General features: G+C 42.6%; 1 protein-coding gene across 6 annotated transcripts in view; it reads right to left on the reverse strand.

The window, feature by feature from the left end:
• Positions 1-21,047, reverse strand: part of MICAL2 (microtubule associated monooxygenase, calponin and LIM domain containing 2) — a 906,862-nt gene that overhangs the window by 20,192 nt on the left and 865,623 nt on the right. For all 6 annotated transcript variants that reach the window (XM_086955940.1, XM_086955941.1, XM_086955938.1 and 3 more), the window contains 2 exons: positions 13,495-13,594; positions 1,973-2,046 (listed from right to left, as the gene is read on the reverse strand). In XM_086955940.1, the coding sequence (XP_086812066.1) occupies positions 1,973-2,046; positions 13,495-13,594 (174 nt within the window). The remainder of the gene's footprint in view (positions 1-1,972; positions 2,047-13,494; positions 13,595-21,047) is intronic.

Here is a 21,047-nt window from a genome sequence, read left to right on the forward strand (position 1 = left end):
GACACATTAATCAGCCCCAAATTAATTCAGGTCACTTGAGGCAGGGAAGGTGTGCTTTGCTTTGCCAAAAATAATGTACACTGGACAACCAGAGGGTGTGGTGATGAAACAGAGGGTGGCATGGGTGGGCCAGAGGGTGGCATGAGTAGTCAGAGAGTGGCAGTGGTGACAGAGAGTGGCAGTGATGAAGAAGAGTGTCCCAAACAGGTTGGACACGTAGAAACAACAAGTTCGCAAAACTTGCGACCCGACAGGTAAGTTCGCAAATTGCGAAATTGTAAAAACCCTCGCGAACTGGCAGAAACACGGGCGAACACAAAAAAAAAAAAAAATCCGCAAATTCGCGGGAATTCGCGGATTTTGCGGATTGCGAGTTTGCAAATCCGCAAATTCGCGGATTGCCAATCCGCAAAATCCGCTCATGCCTAGTCCCGTGCACGCCGTGCTACTCGGGACAAACTATCCTGCTGATGAAGCGTGAAACCAGTCTTATGATACTTGATTCAGGGAGGACCTGGCCTGGAACTTCGGGTAGAACTGTTCCAATGAGGAGAAGGGTCAAGACTGATTTGCACATGGCTGGGTCCAAATTGAAATGGCATGGTGAGCACAAAAACAATAGATTTAGACCGGATTTCTATACTGGGGTTGATTGTTTGAAATTGTTTAGCATTCTGTCCATCACTAGTTCATTTGGCATTTTACTAGTGAGGCACAGGCTGAGGCCTTTCTGGTTGTCGCCTGACATTTAATTGTGACAAGGCAGGCCTCTTCCAAGTTTCTTAAGTTCCTGGGCCCACAGCAAGTGTTCTTCCTGCCAGAGGAAGAAAAATAACTCACCCCTCCCAATCTATTGTTTCCACTTTTTGAGCAGTTTTTACACCTCTTTCCCACTTAATTAAAAGCAAGTACAGGCTGGGCAGTTGTTAAATAGCTAATGCAAATTGTCCTCCAACAGCTTCAGACAGTATAAAAGTAATTTTCTAAAAGTTATATTTCCAATATATAGAATCTAAATTCTAATTCACCATTAGATTCGATTTTCATTAAATAAAAAAATAAGTCTGTGAATGGAATCTGTAGCTGGTAAAGGTCAAAAGTTGAAGATTGAAGCATATACTGTGTACTCTGACTTTTCCTATGGACCAGTGACAGTGTTGTTTTGTTCCTCGTCACTCAGCAAACATGCCTTTTCTAATGTTGCATATTACACTCTTAAAAGTTATGCCCCCTACCTTGTGATCGGCAAGATGTGCTTAGGGGTGATTTATTTAATATTTTAAATCAGGTTTCCTATCTGTGAAAAAAGGCGTTTTTGACATATCTGTGCAGCAGGGCTCCAGCTGCTGCTATCAGAATGCATTGATAGGCCTGAAGCCATGTTTTGTAGACCCACGCTGTGAATGGCACTATAGCTGCTGCAGTCCCCAACTGGAATGTAAGCCCCAGGCGCTGGGCACATTTTCTACACCATGTACCAGGAACTTATAAGCAAGTTAAATGTGTCAAGTAGGAATAAGCCAATTTAACTATGTTTAAAGGGAGCACACAGATACTCTACTCCTGGTTATCAGGAGTACAGTGCACAGAGTTCTAAAACCAGCAAAAATGGGGATCAGAAAGATGCGGATAATCTGAAATAACCGCGCACAAAATACAGATTTTCTATCGTTAATTTTCTATATGTTGTCATACACCAATAACACTGATACAAAATGACTCTACTTTAAAGAGGGACTAAAATATGTTGAAAGAGCGTTGTGTTGTCAAACTTGCAAAACCCCAAATTACACACTTCCTGCCATCTTTGCCGCTAGAAGAAACTATCTTGAATACTACAGCATTCGAATGATGCAACACATGGATCCACACACAACACTGCACAGTTTACTTAACCTTAATTTTAATTAAAACTACAATAATAGTAGAAGAAAAGAAATTATCTATAAATTATATTGCAGGAAATTCTTACCATCAGCATCCATTTTCTCTCTTAATTTTAGCTCCAATCTGCTTTGATGATCCTCCAACTCTAGTCCTTGGGCTCTGGAAGGCATAAAGGTCATTCAATACGCTGCTTAGATAAGCTGTGTTAGGACTTCAAAGGTGCAATGCTGGTGACATGCTGAATAACTTTATACAAAGAAAATCTATTTAAAAAGTAAAGCATGCTTCCTTGAAACATAAAACTGAAATTGCTAGCCATTGAAGTATAGAAATGTTCCATCAGCATTGCAGATATTTCATATTGCTTAAATTCAACATAAATTAGCACGATTTTTTTATTTATAGATTTCATTTGCTTATGTAAAATAGTTCGAACAACCATTATTAATGAAGGTCTACTCTAAATGTGACAAACCTTTGAAGGAGATTGGCTCTTTCCTAGTTAATAAGACAAAGATCCAGAACGAATGACGAATGTTCAGAGTGTATGAAAGACTTGGACAATCACCCCCATTAGTACAGTAATGCTCAGAGTGTATGCAAGATTTGGACAATCAGCCCCCCAACCGGCCTCCCCCAACTTAGTACAATAATGCTCAGAGTGTATGCAACCCTTTGACAATCCCCCTCCCCGCAACCCTGCTTTGTGTGGTGTTGCAGCTCTAAAGCCTTCTGTCAGCAGGACTCAATAAAGTTACTAAAACTGAGTTTTACAACTAATGCTCAGAGTGTATGCAAGACGTGGACAATCACCACCGCCCCCCCACCAATTCCTGATTAAGCCCGTGATCAGTATCACCAATATGTTGTGTAACTCTAAAGTTGTTTAAAAAGTGCAAAATGCAGCTCGGCAAGTCATCTTATGCAGACTCTTCATTGATTCACCAAAATCAAATTTCATTATTTCACATCGTTTGTACCAGTTGCATTCCACTATAGGATCCCAGTTTTAAGACAGTAGGTAAATAACCTAGTTCTGAAAGCACTTCACTATTGAAGTACATATAGCTTACCCTGAGGATCTATGTGTAACTGGAGAAATCCATACTGAGGAAATCACAATATCATCCGGACTAAAGTTTCCCTAATGACGATCCCAAAAGGAAACATTTCAAGGATTTAGGACATGGGAGGCCCTCCTCCCATGTCCTATATTCACTCGTTGCTGGTCCCTATTCCTTGCACTGAACATGTTTTTATTTCTGGCTGCCAACACTCACTTTTACTCACAAGTGTTGTTTTTCTTGCCGGTGACCTTAGTGCAAACATGTCGTGACAAGGCACTGGGAATGAATCCTGCAAATCCCCTTCCTGACACAAGTGGCCAAATTAAGGAGTCTTGTGGATCTTATTACAGGATCAGCTGCAATTACAATCTAGCATCATCCTTAGACAATTGGGCTACTTACTAGTGCTTCCTTTTCCCAGATGGATTTTCAGCATTTTTCCTTGTATTTCTTCGTTGTTGTAGCACCATTTTTAAATGTTAGTAGGATATATTTTTTTTAATGAACACACAATGCCACCACTCGGTGGCAAGATAATTTCATTACCTTTCTAAATGAAAATACCGGACGTATTACTATTGTGAGATATTGGTTTGTGGTTCTGTAATTCTCAAACCTGACTCCATTTTAGTCTTGCCCTCACGTAGGCCTGTGAAGTAGGCCCAACGAACAAGTTGCCTGGCCTTCTGAGTTCGTGCATATATTAACTTGGGTTTTTCTGACTCTGAATGAACTGCAGAGAGAGTGACCCTTTTCACCTGAAACTGACCTTTTGCAAAACCAGTTTCACTAGCTGATCGTTGTCTGAGTTTTTCAATCACTGTTCAGGACCTTGTTAACCTTTAGTTTCCTTGCACATATCTTATCCTAAACAATATCTAAATTGTTTCTTTCCTTACGACTTTCTTTTCTAAACATGGGTTTTTGTCATGCGTCGTGACTGCCATCTGGTGTTGCCTTTTACGTAGGCCTCAGAAGTTAGTCTGCGAGCAAAGCAGTCTGACCTTTTGCGGGTCATGTATACATTAACTAAGGTTTTCTTTGTGCGCTGGAGTTAATTTCAGAAGCTGGCCTTTCACCTGGAATTGACCCTGCCAAGCCAATTTCCCTGCAAGATCGTTATCCACTTTCCCAATCACCATTCAAGACATTTGTTAACTTTTAAGTTTCTTTACGTTTCTGTTATCTTGCACATTTTCTGGAAACTACTTTTCTTTACTGTTTCTTCATTTCATGGGTTACGCTTTCAATTAAGGGTTTGTCCGGGCCTTCCAGATTATTATTTAGATATGCCTAAATATTAACTTGTGGGTTGGGAGACTGTAAAATGAGCTTTACTGTATGATGCTGTGTGATGTCATGTATTTTCTATTGGTTGAATTTTGGTGCAGGGGCCCGCATTTTAAATGTATCTTTTTGTGTATAAATAGGGATGTCTCGCCTTAGTAAAATTGAGCAGTTTCTTGAGTTGTACACCGTGTTGTATTGCTGGGATTTCTGCTACTAGCTGCAGCTAATAAATTTGATCTCTGACGCCACCTAGAAGTATTCAGTTCCTCTGTATACCAAGGCAAGGGAACCCAGAGGACTTTGGGCGTGTCCCTGGCGCCGCTGGGTATTTGATAACCCAGTTCTTCAGGTTAATTGAAGAGATAACATGCAAATAATGTGAAAGGTGAATGCATCAATTGAGTCCAAACAAAAAGGTTAAAAAAAGATGATAGGAATACCCATCCCCTAAGCCTTGTGCTAGGGTCCCCCAGTAAAACAGCCAGGGCTAAAAAGCATTTTGTTTTTAATTTTCATTGCATAAATCATGGAGATCTGTGAATCCCAGTGAAAATTCATTAAAAAAAAACACTAGGGTGATCTCCGACGCTTGATTGTATTTGAGCCCCGGGTAGACTAGCTCCCAGAGGCATACTGATTTATATGTTATGGGGAGTGGGGTGCATGCAGCCCCCTTCCCCATGAATGGTATGGGCCCTAGGGACCGCCACCTCCCTAGGGCTTTTCTTTTTTTTCAAAGGGGGAGGGGGACCATGCGGCCACCCCGGCAGGCTGTTTTGAGCCTTAGAGATTCCCACCTCCCTGGGGAAGGCCCTAGAATAAGAAAGGAGGGGGCGTGTGATACCAATCGTTAAGCCATTTTTTATCCTGGTGACCGACACCCCCAAGGACCGGCTCTCTATGTACCAGGGTGTCCACCCCTGGGACATAGCTGTTTGCTCTTGCTTGGTGGGGGATTTGACAGCTGCACCAAGGGGTTGGGGTCCCCAGGCCAAAATCAGCCCACAAAGGGGACTAAGCTGCTCCCCATCCCCATGAATAGAGGAGTGGGTTCTTTCTTATCGTGTCCTGTTGAGAGCAGAGTTTATGGTTCTCCCTTTAAATAAATATGAGTAATGAAGTGCACATCACCTGGAAGCTGTGCCCGTATGGCCCCGCCCCTTACACCTTAGTAGTATGCAAAGGTCTTCCTGCTCCTTTGCCAGGATTGTGGGCAGCTTACTAAAAGGCCCGCAGCACCTTTTCCGCACATTTTGGTGACAAGTTCTTGATGCAGAGGAATATGAGGACATCTCCAAGAAAAAAAGAAGCACTTACTTCACATGGTTAAGAGGAAGGACCCTAGTTTGGTAGAAATTTATCTCTTTCTTCTCTATAGTAGTATTCAATGTTATCGCAAATTTCTGGATGAAGATGCAAGAAAAGCAATCAGATTGCCTAAACACACACAAGGTCATGGAAAACATTTCCTCATGATCCATTATGCAACTGTAATGTAGAATATGAACTAGACATGTACCCAATGAGGTAGTAATTAACCAGTAGAAAGGACTCCAGTTGGGTAGATATTTTGTGCAAAACTATGGACTCTTGCTGGATAAAGCAGCAGGTGAGGTTCCGTTCTGACCTAGTCACTCACACAGCTGCTGACACACCCACTCAGACATCCACTCAGCCATTCTCACATCCGCTCACAAACCCACACACCCACAAAACTACCCACACACATATTGATATAGCCACTCACACTCCCACATAGCCACTCACAGACCCACACAGCCACTCACACGCCTACCTACAGATCCATACAGCCACTCAGACACCCATGTACACACCCATACAGCCAATCACACACCCACAAAGCAACTCACAATCCCATGCACACCCATTAACCCGCTGACAAATTCACTCATACACTAACTCACTCACCTGCAAAACTACTCACACATCCATTCATACACCCACTCACAGACTCATACAGCCACACACACAACCACTTTCAAAGGTCACAAGGACATTATAGTTAGGAAATAACACTAAAATAAGGTAGAAATTCACAGAAAAAGCCAAAATGTTACAGGGGCGTTATAGTTCAAAATGAACATTAAAAATCATACAAATTCACTGAAAAACTGGTTTTAAATTACTACTCTTTCTAAACTACTAATGAGTGATGCTGTTTCAGAGATGGGTCATCTGAGTGTCTTTGTGACCGTATATATCAGTGTGTGCTTGAGTGACTGTATGTGTGAGTGAGTGGGCATCTGAATCCCTGCATGGTTATGTGCATGACGGTGTGGATCTGCCAGTGGATGTGTGAGTGGCTATATAGGCCTCTCTGTGGATATGTGAGTGGCTGTATGGCATGTGAATGGGTTTCTGAATGTTTTTTCTAAGTGTGTGATTGACTGTGTGAATGGTTGTATGGAAGTGCAAGTGGTTGTATGGGTGTGTGGTTGTATGGGTGTGAGTAGGTATATGAGTAGCAGTATGAGTGGATATGTTAGTGGTTGTATGGGTAGGTATGAGAGTGCCTTTATGGGTCTATGAGTGATTTTTTGGGTGTGTGAGTGGATGTATTGGTCTGTAAGCGGGTGTGTGAGTGCTTGTATTGGTCTGTAAGTGGGTTTGTGGGAGGTTGTATGGATCTATGAGTGGCTGTGTGAGTGGCTCTGTGGGTGTTGGAGTGGCTCTGTTGGTGTAAGTAGTTGTATGGGTGTGTAAGTAGTTGTGAGAGTGTGTGAGTGGTTCTGTGGATGATGTAATCAGTAATGCCACTGATCATGTCATGAATGATGTAATATGTAAAGTCATAGGCAGTGCATAGCGGGGGCATAAGTTATAATTAGCTCAGGTAACTATAACTGCTGAATTTCACTGGTTTTGTACAGGGGAAATCTGTGGAGAAGTGTGGCTCAGGGGTTAGAGGCGGCAGACCCGGAAGCTGAGATGGGCCCTGGACCAGGGTTCAATTCCCCGCCTCGGCGGGTCTTGGGCTAAAAATTCCACGGACTCGATAATTCTCGCTCCGGTGCCTTCTCGACTCACGGGTTCACACTCTGCGACTCTGGGCAATAGCTTGCTTAATCTCCACAACGGCCCCTCGTGGCGGGATGCCTGGCTTTCACCTTGTGGATACCCTGCCGGGGTTATCTCACAGGGGAATACCAGGACGGGTTCCCTAAGCAAGCGCTGGGAAACCCACAGCGGGTAGCTGTGCGCTATATAAGCTCAAATACATTTACATTTACATCTGAGCCTAACTATGACGTCCTATTAACCTGTTTTTTGTTGTGAATTTCTATGTTTTAAAAAATATTATTCTTAACTATTAAGTCCCTGTAACCTTTGTTTTTTTAATGAATTTCTATGTTTTTTATTATATTCAATAACTGTAACCTTTCAGAGTGAGTGTGTGTGTGGCTGTAAAGGTATGTGAGTGACTGTATAGTTTGTGAGTGGGTATGTGAATTGTTCCGTAGGTGTGTGAGGGGGGTGTAAGTGGCTGAGTGGGTGTGTGAGTGGATCTTTGGGTCTCTGAGGGGGTGTGAGAGTGACTATATGGGTTTATGAGTGTGTGTGTGAGTAGCTGTATGGGTCAGGGATTAGGTGTGTGAGTGGCTGTATGGGTCTGCGAGTGAGTGCATGAGTAGCTCTGTGAGTGTGTAACAGGTTTTGTGACTTGCTGTATGAGTCTGTGAGTGGGTGTGTGATAAGTAATATGGGTCTGTGAACAGGTGTGTGAGTGTCTGTATGGCTCAGTAAATAGGTGTGTGAGTGGCTGCATGGATCGGTAAGTGGGGGTGTGTTAGTGGCTGTGTGGGTGCATGAGTCGATGTGTGAATAGTTTTCTGGATGTGTGAGTGGGTGTATGAGAGGCTGTATGGCTCTGAGAGTCAGTGTGTGAGAGGTCATGAGAGCGGGTCGGTGGGTTGAGAGTGAATGTGCGGGTGTGTGAGTGGCTTTCTGGGTCAATGAAGGGGTCTGTAAGTGACTGTGTGGATTGTGAGCGGGTCTGTGAGTGCCTGTGTGGGTCTATGAGTGGGTATGTGGGTGCCTATGTGTGTCATTAACGGCTCCAGGATGGGAGCAATGCGGCCGCTCTCTACAGTTTCCACGGTCCAGTCATGAGGAGGTGGTGGTCCCTGGGTCCAAAAAGATCCAACGGGCACACGGCCTCCCTCCCTTTTTTTCTCAGTATACTTTGGTGCTCCGCAGAGGTGGCAGTCCCTGGGGCAATTAGTAAGTAGGAGGGAGTCTGCACAGCTCCCCTCTTTTTTAATTCATAAGCCCCAGGGAGGTGGTGGTCCCAGGGGCCTTTAAAGGCCTAAGGAGAGGGCCAGCGTGCCACAATCCTATTATATAAATAAAACACGTAGAAGTGGTGGTCCCAGGAGGTGAAACACCCCTTTCAAGGGGGGAGTCGCGTGCACACCCCACTAATTTACATTTTTAAAAGCATGCTCCCGGGACCTGGCACACTTGGGGGTTCATAAAAAAACAAGTGTTGGAGCCTGTGCTTTTTTGGGGAAGAGCAGATCCATGATTTCCACAGAAAAATTAAAAGAAAATGCTTTTTTGCCCTGCCGGGGTCCGAGTGGGACCCCAGCTCTAGGGCTAGGGTGTCATGGTTTTTCTACCATGTCCCCTTTTGGTTTTTCTAAACATTTGCTTGGCAACTTCGCTGAGTATGAGTCCCTAAATTGCTGCCAACACTTCCTGGTTGAAGTGTCCACATACCTAGATATACAACTTTGGTTTTCAGTTAACGTCTCTAAAACTACGGAATGGATTTACACCACATCACAAAAAGCATGCTTTCTTGACCAAGAGTTAGCTTGCTGCCAAATGTGGCAGCAGTTGAAGCTGCAGTCGTGCTCAAAATCCATATGGGTAATTGCATGGGAAAAATGCATATTGGACCCCCCCTTTTTTTCAGGGCCTGCTTGATATACCACCCCAAAACTTTCAAGACAGCAACTGATGTGAGTGGCGTACTAGTTTTGAACATTTCATGAAGATTCTTCAAACAGCATCAAAGTTATTGGCAAAACAAAAAATGCTTTTCATATGTAAACTAGGTCCTAACTATGACTACCTACCGGCTACTGCCAGTTGGTAATAAATATATATATATTCGCACTCACACATATGTGTATATATACACATACAGAACAACAAAAGAGTACCAGAGGGTCTAGAAGATAAAAGAAGGTTTGTAATGTGCAAAACTCAAACAGGCAACAGAAGGACCCTATACTAACCTCTAACAGCGGTATTCAATGACATCCAAGTGGATGGTCAGAGATACCCATCAGTCACCACTCGGAACCGCCCTTCATCATTTGGGAGTCTTCCAAAACCATCCACATAGATGTGTTCTTTTCAAGCAGAACGAGACCAAGATGTAGAATAGATCTCTTCTACTGAAAGAGCAGTAGTATGGTGTACCACTTCTCAAGATTTATAAGTGGTGGAGTGTGATGTGACTGAAGGAGTGCAGTGCAGGAAAAAGTTACGTGCAAAAATTATATAGAAACAAGTGTATAAAATTGGATAAGAAAGTATAGAACAATCTTTATTCGGGTGATACTCACTCTACCAATATTAAAAATCTCATGTTCAGACAGTTTAAGAAATGCGCTGTCTAGAGGTGGAACCAGGTCCCACCTCTAGACAGTGCATTTCTTAAACTGTTGATGACATACTGATGACATCTCAAATGAGAAAGTTTAAGTGGTAGTTCAATCACTTAATAAAATGCAAATCGATATGGCAAGAAAAAAAAGCAGTGCCAAAGTAAAGTGTTCACCCACTAACCCAAGCATTCAAATGCACTTATTTTTGGTAAAATAGGAAATTGTGATCATTTACACTGCTTTTCACACCTTCAAGTTCAAAAGCCTAAGGCTGAATTGGGCTAGCCCATGGTTCTATTTTGTGTACTGTGGTGCGCAGAAGCAAAATGAGAATGGCAGTTGAATGTATAAGTGGATGCAGAAAGCCGGCATAAATGAATGTATATAAGTATATATTTTGATTTATTAATTTTTTAATACAAGAGGCTGGCAAGTCAACTAGCACTGTCTTTAAGCCTTTTCTAAAAAGTCACACTTTTTCGACATAAAAAGACCCATTTCTTGCTTGTTATTATACCACTTACTTATTATTGGTATTTGTATTGACTTCCCATTGCCAGAGCTGGGATCTGCTAGAAGGAAACTAGAATATGTCCTATTATGAACCAAAATGCTCTGCCACTTTCTTCTTCTGGCTTGCTTTTTTCTTGCCATATTTAAGGTCTGCATCTTCTAAAATTATAATGTAATGTGTCTAGAGGGACCACCTCAACGCAGGCCATAATTAGCACAAACCTCAGTCTTGAACATGTCACATAGAAATCACTGATTTCAGGTGTATTTCTGTAATTAGCTTAACTAAAGAAAAATAAGACTACAACACTCAGGAGACAGGCTATCACACAAAACTTAGACTGTCAATAGTGTTTGTAATGACTTGAAGGAAGGTGGTCACCCTAAAGTGTTCCTTGCACTTTTGTTTCTAGCCACTTCTTCATAGCTCTGTCCTTCACTCCCAGAGACACTTAGAGATAGATTTACAAAGTTGTCACACAATGTAGCATAGCAACCAAAGTTGCTGTGCTGCATTAGAGAGCAGTACAGCGCCATATCTATTACTAAGATATAATGTTACTGCACTCTGCCCTAGAGCTGAAGCACAATCAGACTCCGTAGTGCCACACTCGCTCCTTAGTGCAAAGGTATCTGTGGGATATCTAATGCAGGATGTCTATTTTAGGTTTTACACCGGAAAAATTGAAACTTTTCCAAAATCAGAAATGTCTCTAGACGTTAAAATATTTCTCCTCTTTAATGCCAGCCTCAAAGAAGCATCATTTTGTGGCGCAGACCTCTGTCTACAAACCGTAGTAGACAGCTGTGCTCCTGTGCAACATGGCTAAACACATTGACAATCTGTGGACATTTAACAAAGGTTGCATTTGATGAAATGTAGGCCTTAAGCAATGGGAAATAGCTGTATGGGAGGGGGCAAGCAACGGGGTGAGCGAGGCGAGGAGCAACAACACAGGGAGGAATGGGAGGGTGGAAGGAACAAGCAACAAGATGGATAAGGAGGGAGGGGAAAAGCAACAACACAGAAAAGGGGTGGGGATGGACAAGCCAAGCAATATTGCAGGAGAAGGCAAGCACCGGGACCGGGAGGGGCAAGGAAGAGAAGCTGGTGCACAGTCACTAAAAATCAAGAAAATTAGAGTGACAATGAAGCCAACCAATGGTAAGCAATGGGCAGGCTCCAAGCCTTCTGTAAGTAAACAACGTGTCTTGCAAGCAACAGCACAGGCGCTGATAATAGTTGTAGTAAAATGGTGGTTTAGACAAAAAAGCTTTTTTCAATTAACAGTAATACAATTTACAATTGAAGTAGTTGATCTACTACCAAATATTTCATTTCAGTGACAGACTTTTAGAATAATGTTTCTGCAGAGCATTTATATTCAATTAATTTTAGTAGGAATATTTGCTTAGTCATGGTTGTCCAGTAAACCCAGCTGGATTTTGCAACACTGTTGTTCTGCAGGCCTCAGGCTAAACTTGTGTCGGTATAGAATGGTTGCATATCATTATTCAATGCTTTTGTCTGTGATGGTTTATCAAGTATAAGTGAAATTTTATTCCGTCACCGTTTTGAACATTTGAAGTAAGTGGATTAATAACCGCTCCTTTCAGGTGGCAGATGGAGACTGTATCTCTAAGGAAACCCCGATACGTTGCGGAGTGCCCCAGGGCTCCTCTTTGAGCCCGACACTCTTCAACGTATATATGGCACCTCTGGAACAAATCGTCGTCCCCTACGGCATCAAACTCCTGACCTACGCGGACGACACACAGCTGGTCGTTTCTCTGAGCCAGTCAGAACCCCCCTCCATCGATCTGTATTCCTGCCTGGAGAATATAGTCAGCTGGATGAGCAACTCCCATTTAAAGCTCAATGGGGAAAAAACGGAGCTAATGGTACTAGGCAACCAGTCCCTTTTTCGCCCGGAGTCTCTATGGCCTCCCATTATGGGCCCTCCACCAATCCCCAAAACTGATATCAAAAGCTTGGGGATTTGGCTGGATGACAAACTTACTCTCAACACCCAGGCCAAAAAAACTGCAGGAACTTGCTTTGGCTTGCTCCGCTCCATCCGCAAAATTCTCCCACTCTTACCATTCCAGTCAAGAAAATTGGTCATCCAGGGCCTCATATTGTCCAGATTGGACTACGGCAATGCCTTATATCTTGGATCCCCAAAGAAAGTCATCTCCAAGCTTCAGGTGGTGCAAAATGCGGCCGCCAGAATTCTCACTGGTACCAAAAAACGCTGCTCTGCCAAACCTGCACTCAAAGAACTTCATTGGCTCCCGGTGGAACAAAGGGTGCATTTCAAGGCCATGTGCCTAACCCACAAAATCCTGCATGGAAAAGCCCCCCCGGTTCTGAAAAATCTTGTGACTCCCCACACGACAACCAGAACCCTACGCTCTACCAATGCCCACCTGACCAAAATACCCAAGATCAAAAAATCACGTTTCGGAGGTCGACAATTCTCATTTCAGGCATCCAAGATGTGGAATACTCTTCCACCGGACCTCCGGGCCCAACCTAATCTCCTAACATTCCGCAAATCCCTGAAGACATGGCTGTTCCCGTGATCCCTTGCTTTCCCTCCGGCCCCTCCCTTGGAGATCTTAGTGGATTCTGTCAGCGCTGGGACGCTCTCGGGCAGCCATGCGCTCTATAAATCTCCCAAAAATAAATAAATAAATAAATAAACATTGTAATGGATTGCACCTAGAAGTCACTTTCACTATCTAAAGACTAGCCTCGACATGCGCAATTCCAACCTGTGTTTGTTTTTTTGCAAATCTTTGATATAATCTGTCAAAACTGCTACTTCTCCCTATTGCCGTGAAAAGATATACATCAATTTCCTGCTTTGTGTGGTTTTGCGTCTCCAAACACTTTCGCCTGCAGGATTCAATAAAGTTAATTAGACGCAGTTTCAAAACTAATGCTTAGAGTGTATGCAATGCGTAGGAAATCAGTCCCCTCCGTAAGTACTATAATGAAATCTGTACATAAACAGTGATTTGGATCCAGTCTCCCGCTCACGCGTACCCCTAGTTTGTGTTGCGCATTAATAGTGAAAAGGGTTTTGGCTTACATGATCAAGAGCTCGGACTCATAACGATCCAATTTATTTTTCTCCATGACAAGCTTGAACCATTCCTGCAAGAGCTGGGCTTCATCCCGTGCGCCTGAATCTGTTTAAAAAATAAAACATGTCAAGAAAATTAGTGATTTATTCATAACACGCGCGACTCTTATAGACATTGAATGGTTAAGAAAGTGACCTGCGATACACGCCAGCTGGAAACGGAAGTGAGGTGTTTTACTGAGAGCTTGATTGGCACTGCTGTTTGCCAAACACCTGCACCTGTTTCCTGTGTAACACATCGACATCAGCAACTTGTGAAGGTCGCAAGGAAATGATTCCACTGCATGCTTGGAACAATACCGTGTGAAAATCTAATGTTCAGTAAAACAATCTTTGTAAAAAAGAATTAGAAAAAGCTGTGGTCTCTAGGGTTCTAGAAACCGAAAGCCTAAATAACCCACTTATTCTCTTCGTGGTCCTCAGTTTTCTCGAATACTTTAAAAATGCAATATATGTGCATTTATGTATAACTATCATGTGTGTTGCCCTTCTTCAAAAGACAGACCTTACTTCGGTATGGTGATGCCAACTTATTCCTTTTTTAGTTAAAATTTGTGACGAGTAAGTAACGCTTCAAGCTTTCTTTGGGGCTGATAGTTCACCATCTAAACCTAAAATGTATCGGTCCCATCATATTATTTACATTTCCAAGCTATCTTCTCTTTTGCTCACCACTCATGACTCATCTCAGTTCCGTCACTGTAACCCCATTGATATAAATTAATGCAGATATTTTTGAGATGTTCACAAAAGAATGCTTTAGCAATACATAGACAGCTGAGATTATGAACTGGCTCACAATCCAGATATAAATCTAAACACATATCTGATCGGCTAATACATTTTTATACCATCACCTTTCATGAACATCTGCCGCTGCTCCATTAATCTTATTATGATATTCAATCCTGGCCCATTCAGAGGCAAAGCGCAACCTTATTCTACAGTACCAGCATGTACTGTGCTCATGACCTGCTTCTGCCCCCCCCCCCCCCCCCCCCGACTCTATAACTACTGGTACAGGCTGGCACTGCTTGCAGACATAAACACTTGCATTGACCCAAATGATATCTGCACAAATATTTTCAAAAGAAAATGCGCCCAACAATGTTTGCTCTTACACATTTTGTGGAGCAAATTGTTCACAGTGGGTGAAAGAAAAGTTGTACGATGATCTCAAAAATTACATTTTCCATTTAAAATCCTCCACGGGAATTCTGGCACAGTTCTCAGCAAGCTCAGTAGGATTTAAGAGCAGGAATCCTGAGGATGCCCTGCATAGGAGTTACACCCGGAGACTATTGAGGGCAACTGGTAAAGTGTGTGGCTAAAAAACAGGCCCTGTTTTCAGCATGACTGGAGACTAGGGCTAATAACCAATAAATGGCTTTAAAGCATGCTCTGTTCCCCCACACAATTGCAGACCAGGGCTAATGACCTGCTGGGATACTTGACACAGGTTTGCAAAGGCCTGGACAAAATATATCATCAAAAACCCAAATAAATTTACTGTAAGTTATATTGGATTCATGTGAGAAATCGGGTTGTTGGTTAAGGGGTGTGTGAGCCCCCCTCAAGCAGCAGCCACAATCCTTGTAAGGGTGAATCACAAAAAGAAGTGTATTACACTGTGCCTTCAGTAGCTTGGCACAATAGCAGTCAAGGCTTAGCCTAGAGGCAATATGTAAAGTATTTATACAGCACGCAAAATAGTGAAAACACAAAACAAGAAAAATCCCACATCAATTTAGAAAAATAGAGTAAATTTCAATAATTTATTTGAGACCAAATAACAAAAATATAAACGTAGAACGGGAGATATGCAATTTTAAAGATTTAGGCAGAAGTAGCGCCAAAAGGTGCAAAGTACTAACTGAGGGTATCAGGTTCCAGCTGACCAGGACAAAGTTGCAAGTTCAGGCCGACCACAACAGAGTTCCGGCCAGGCACAGTACCAAGTTTGCCTGCTGAGGATTGTACCTTATGTACTTGGTGGGTGTTCTGCGTGGCTTTGCATTGCGAAGATTTGCGTCGGCTGGTACCGATTCCGGTGAAGCTAAGCTGCAAGGTTTTGTGTCAGTTCCGAGGAGCTGGGCGGTGAGGCTTTGTGCCACTCAGCCCCAGTTCCAATGCAGCTTGCAGCTGTTTGGCAAGGCTTTTTGCCAGATTTGGTGGAACCTTCAGTTAGGCCAGAAAGAGCTCTCTCTGACACCATCCAACCACCCATGACCCGGGAAGGCACCACTTGGGGAGCAGGAACTCACTCCAGCAGGGCCCAAGCAGGCCAAGTGCAACAGGTCAGTTGCACGGAGGCCTCTGGAGCTTGTTGTGTCCCTGTAGCTCCAAATAGGAGGTCAGTTAGCTGATCCTTTGAGTCACTCAATCTGGGACGAAGGAAGCAGGTTCAGTCTCCCTGCTCAGGCAGCAGTGTAGGCCTCAGGCAGCAGGGGAGTCATCTGGCAGCAGGGCAGTCCTTCTGTAGTATCAACACGATCCAGAAGCATACTAAGGAGTGGGTCTGAGGGTCCTATTTTAATACCTGGATCCACCTTTGAAATTGGAGAAGCTTCTAGATTCCCCCACACAACATGTCTAGAAGTTCCTGCTTCCCTGCCCTGGACCCTGTCTGTCTGGGGGCACAATAGACTACTGTGAAGCTCTTTGTGAGGGTATTGGGGCAGCGCCTTTGAATTGGAAGTGTGGTCGGTGACAGCTCAGCCCCATCCCTTCCTTGGATGGCCCATTGTGTCAACACCTAGGTCCTCTATTGTGTGGCTATCTGAGGGGAATACACAAAGGCCAACTACATCTAGTCCTGTGACTAGGGACGCAGGCTGCAGGCACCTAATGGTTAAGACATGAAACGCGAAATTTTCATAAGTAAATAAACAACAATAAGACCACCATACTATAAATATATATAAATTATTTCATGGACAGTATAGCCTATATACGTTCAGACATGCAATTTATGTCTCTGTTTCCTATCTAAGTGTGTGAACTCTTCTTCCTCTCTACCGTTTCTTAGTTATATATGTGTAATATCTGCCTCACACACCAACATCTATGTAAACATAAACATATATATGACAATTATTGATTAATATTTCTGTATTTTTTGTTCCAAATAGACTTTGAAAATTGATAAATATATAGCATGTGTACATTTAAAGCAGGAGTGAAAAACGAATTTGTGAGTTTTTCACTAACAAATCTTAAAAATACATGTACATCTTTTTGAAGACAATGGGGCCATTCACAGAACTAATCTGAGACAAAATCCTAAACTTACTACTTCTGGTATCCACAGAAGGCACTTTCAATTTTTGATATTCACAGAAATCACTTACGACTCCTATCTTTACGTCCGCAGTCAGGCTGGAATTTCCGCACCCGGATCATAATCTCTGGCTCGGGCCGGATAAAGTGTAATGAATGGGCTGGAATGCAATTAGAGAGGGCAGTTGAAATTCATGCTGATGAAGGTGATGTGGTCAAATTTCAATATCCATTGATTGATGGTGATCTCAGCAGGATAGATCACCCTGAGAGGGATAGATCACCCTGAAAGGGATATCTGCAAGTTCAAAAAGGCTGCTGAGTGGGCCTTTCATCTCATTCATTCATGACAGATCAAGAGTTTATTCAGTTGACTGGAGATTGTGCATTTGGATGAATGGCTTGATTCAGCACAAGAGGCTAATTTGGTACCTCAACATCTGCGATTGTTACATTCTCCTTGAAGGAGATGCAAGAGTTGATACAGAAGCTCTGGCACTCATGGTGAGGGCGTTTGGGGGATGCTTTGCAGCTGCATGTTGCTTAGCCTCTCTACAGTGTGCTGTTGTTGCTTGACATAAGTAGGAGAATGAACAGCAACAAATTACTTTGAAATAGACTATACGCATCCAGGATTGAATGTTGTCGGATATTGTCTCAGTGCAGGTTGTCAACTGCCAATGACACCTTGAGATATGGTTGCGTGTCAACAGCCTACTATTGTATTATAACATGATGCACAGTTTGAAGGACCACTATGAATCTTAATCAGAGGTTTATTATCATGTAGATGAGAATAACGCAATGCATAGATATCCTGTCCATTGGGGAAGATGGGTTAAATAAAAGAGTAAATATGATGTATTGCTGTTTATTGGCTAAACACAGTTGGGAACTGTTCCACTGATCCAGGTAGATGGCAGGGTGTCAAGTAGAACAGGCCATTGAAAGGAACAGGTGAATCAAATATATGCAGGGGTTCTGATGACTTAATTAGAGGTTGGTTCAAGTGAGTCTAATGCAGGGGGGCAGGGATGACTCCAGCACAGACCAGCCTGCAATGTATAGTATGGTTCTCATAACCATGAATACGAGTTTATACTTCTGTGTAGGTTTGATAATAAATATTCTAATACCCACCCAATTTGGATGTTTTAATATTGTCTTGTGCATGCTGCTTAATCTATTATGGTAATTGGTCTCGAGAGTTCACTTCACTTCATTGTAAGCGTACAATTGTTTTAATAAATTATTTGTACAAATAAGTTATTTGATGAATTATATATTTTTGAAAACACAGACTAAAGAGCGTTTATAGAATTGCCAACTGTTTTGGTAATAGGGAAGGGCGATTAGAGTCCAATCGGACAGGATCGTTGCCTCTCTTCCTCAGTTTTCTTTTACACAGTCCATTGAGGGACTAAATCACAGACAGCTTTTTCACGAGCTTTACTGAAGGAGATACAAGACTCAGAGCAGTCCGAGCAAATTCCTTGAGTAGAATACGTCTATTTTCTAGGCCTGAGACATTTTAGCCTGTGTACTGCCCACCATACTGTTGTCTTTGACAAAACATGTTCCGTAATAAACTCCATCTTATAAATTGGGTTCATGTCTCATGAATCCCAAGACCTCAACCGACCAACAGCCAGAGAACATGTCCCAATAAAAATAGAGACCTTCCCATGAGAGGTACTTCCTGATTAGGTTCAGATAAGACCTGCCTAAACATTCATTGGGCTGCTTTGTCAGGCATTTACTCCATCAGAAATAGTTACTTGATTCTTCTGGGACAAATTCTCAGCTCAAACTAGAATGCATTAAAGTTTCTTTCGGAGTTCCTATGATAGACCTACAAGTAGGTTTTTAAATCCGTTAATGCAATGTCTTCAGCTTATACATCATGCACTTATGATGCTGCTAAGCCATTTAGAGTATTACAGCACGGGGAATGCCAGCAATTAAACATATACCTAGAATCAGGGAGCTGACAGGCTCAAAGTAAGCTAGACAGGATGGATGCATCCTCAGGATACACCCCCATTTTAGATCTGTTTTTTCCAAACGTGTTATCTTTTTAATACAAATGGAGATAATTCTCGAGATTGACTATGGCAAAGCTTACTAGAATGTATTACCAGTCTTTATCACTGATCTGCTGCCCTAATATATCCTTCCACTTAACATTTACAGATTGCAGGTTCTTAGAGACCATGGAGACTAACAATTGATATAGACAGGAAATACGCCTGTGCCCACGTGCAAAGGTAAGCATAGTCTGTAAAAATTCATTCACCTGAGGCTCTAGTCCTCGTTCTCCAATTGCACTATGTAATGACTGTACTACTGCTACATACAACAAGAATTGTTTGCTAGGTAACCCATTTTCAGCTACTAAGCCATCTAGGCTCCGAAGGGCTCCCTCCGAATAAAGATCGCAGAGTCTCAATCTTTGCTATTGTCCAGCCTCTCATACACCTGGCAGTGAAGCATCATACCCTTGATGTGGGTAGTCCTACTAAAGGCAGCACCAAGCATACAATATACTGCATCACCTCTTCCTTTTTGCCCATTTCTAGCAGTCGAGGCCTAAGGCAAGAAGTTTTGTTTTCCAGATTGGACCCGATTTTGCACCCATCAAAAGTGCCACCAGTGCTCCCACCCTTTGTGGTTCTCTGTATTAGCCCAATTCTAGTATACTCAGCCCTGCACGTCATCTGGTGGGCCACTGCAGTTGTGCGGGCAAGTAATATAGTTCGTAATTTGGCACTCTGAGCCACATCGGGCCACATCAGCCACTTAAGAAAACGCAATGAAATTCTGAGGTGTCCCCCACCTAGATCGGATCCCAAAGCAGGACATTTAATGACCTAACCCAGCTCTGCAGAACCCAAATTGGTAGGTTAGCAATGAAATAAAGGACTCTATGCAGGATTACCATTTTTGACAGGGCAATACATAAGGGTGCATTTGATGTGGACCAGTTTATGAAAATTAAAAGCACAATCTGGCTGACTGGCTCTGACGTGTCTGGAGCATAGACATGTGTTTTTGGGGAGATCGGAGTAAATTATATTGCAGTATGTGGAGCAAGCCAGAAGAAGAGCTTTCGTCAACTCATCTTTGTGGTTTATGTTGAGAAGTGAGAGGATTTGTCAAAGAAGAAATGGCTGCATGTTTATATCCTGAGCCTCCAATGACTTGGAGGGCAAATGTGAGGTTGGTTTCAAATAGAATCTCCTGATGCATTAATTTTTGAAGAGGTGAAAGGATGGATTTTAAGACAAGAGGGTGGGGGACAGGTCAATAAATTGGGATCAGGTTCTCCATTTACTCAGCTCTAAATCATGGTACTATTCATGCACATTAAGCTTTTGTTCATCCAAAGAAACATCAAGTCCATGCTTGATGTAATGTTGAAATATTCACTGATGTGTTACAAGTGGAGGTATCTGTATTGCGAGTAGTTATTTGCAAGTTCACCTACCTCAGGAGCTGAGCTGATGGTGTAAGTAGATAATGAAAGGAAGACACAGAATAGATGATCATAAATCAATACCACTAATCACTTGCATGTAAACAATTTAGCTGATCTGATCCTGGCTTTTGGACTAAGGCCAATGAGAAATATTTGGGTTGCTATGCCTCCCCGTGGTTCTAGCCTTTTCAGCAGGACTTTCTGGCCAACATTGTTGTAGGCAACATACAGGTCAGTTTTGTTGTCCTCATGCGAAGAGAGAATGAGCTCATCCCACATACTGACCACAACAGTTTTGTTTCCCTTTCAAAGGGCATAATCTAAACTGAAAATAATGGACGATGAGGTTTAGTTCCAAGAACTCTTGAAATTTCCATGTCATCCTCCTTTCCATTATCTTGCTAAGAAAAGAGAGGTCAGACATGAGTCAGCAGATTCTTAGTATTTATGGGGCAGCAGATTTCTTTTTCTAAAGGGATGTGATTATGCAATATTTCAGTGAGCAAAAGACTTTATCGGGGAGAAGGGATGTGTTGATTATGTTGGTGGTTTCTGCCAATAATGGGAAGAGGATAAGTTGTGTTTAAGGCATTCGGCTGAGCAAGGGTCCAGAAGAGAGTTAGCACTTTTATAGTGGTGGTTTGGTTAACGAACTCTGTGATTTCCATCTGTATGAAAGAGTTGTGATTGAAAGGTAAAGTGCACTTCTGGGCTCTTGAGGTGGATTCACAGATTGTAGTAA

This window comes from Lissotriton vulgaris, chromosome 2_1, assembly GCF_964263255.1.
Source record: "Lissotriton vulgaris chromosome 2_1, aLisVul1.2, whole genome shotgun sequence".
Classification (NCBI taxonomy): domain Eukaryota; kingdom Metazoa; phylum Chordata; class Amphibia; order Caudata; family Salamandridae; genus Lissotriton; species Lissotriton vulgaris.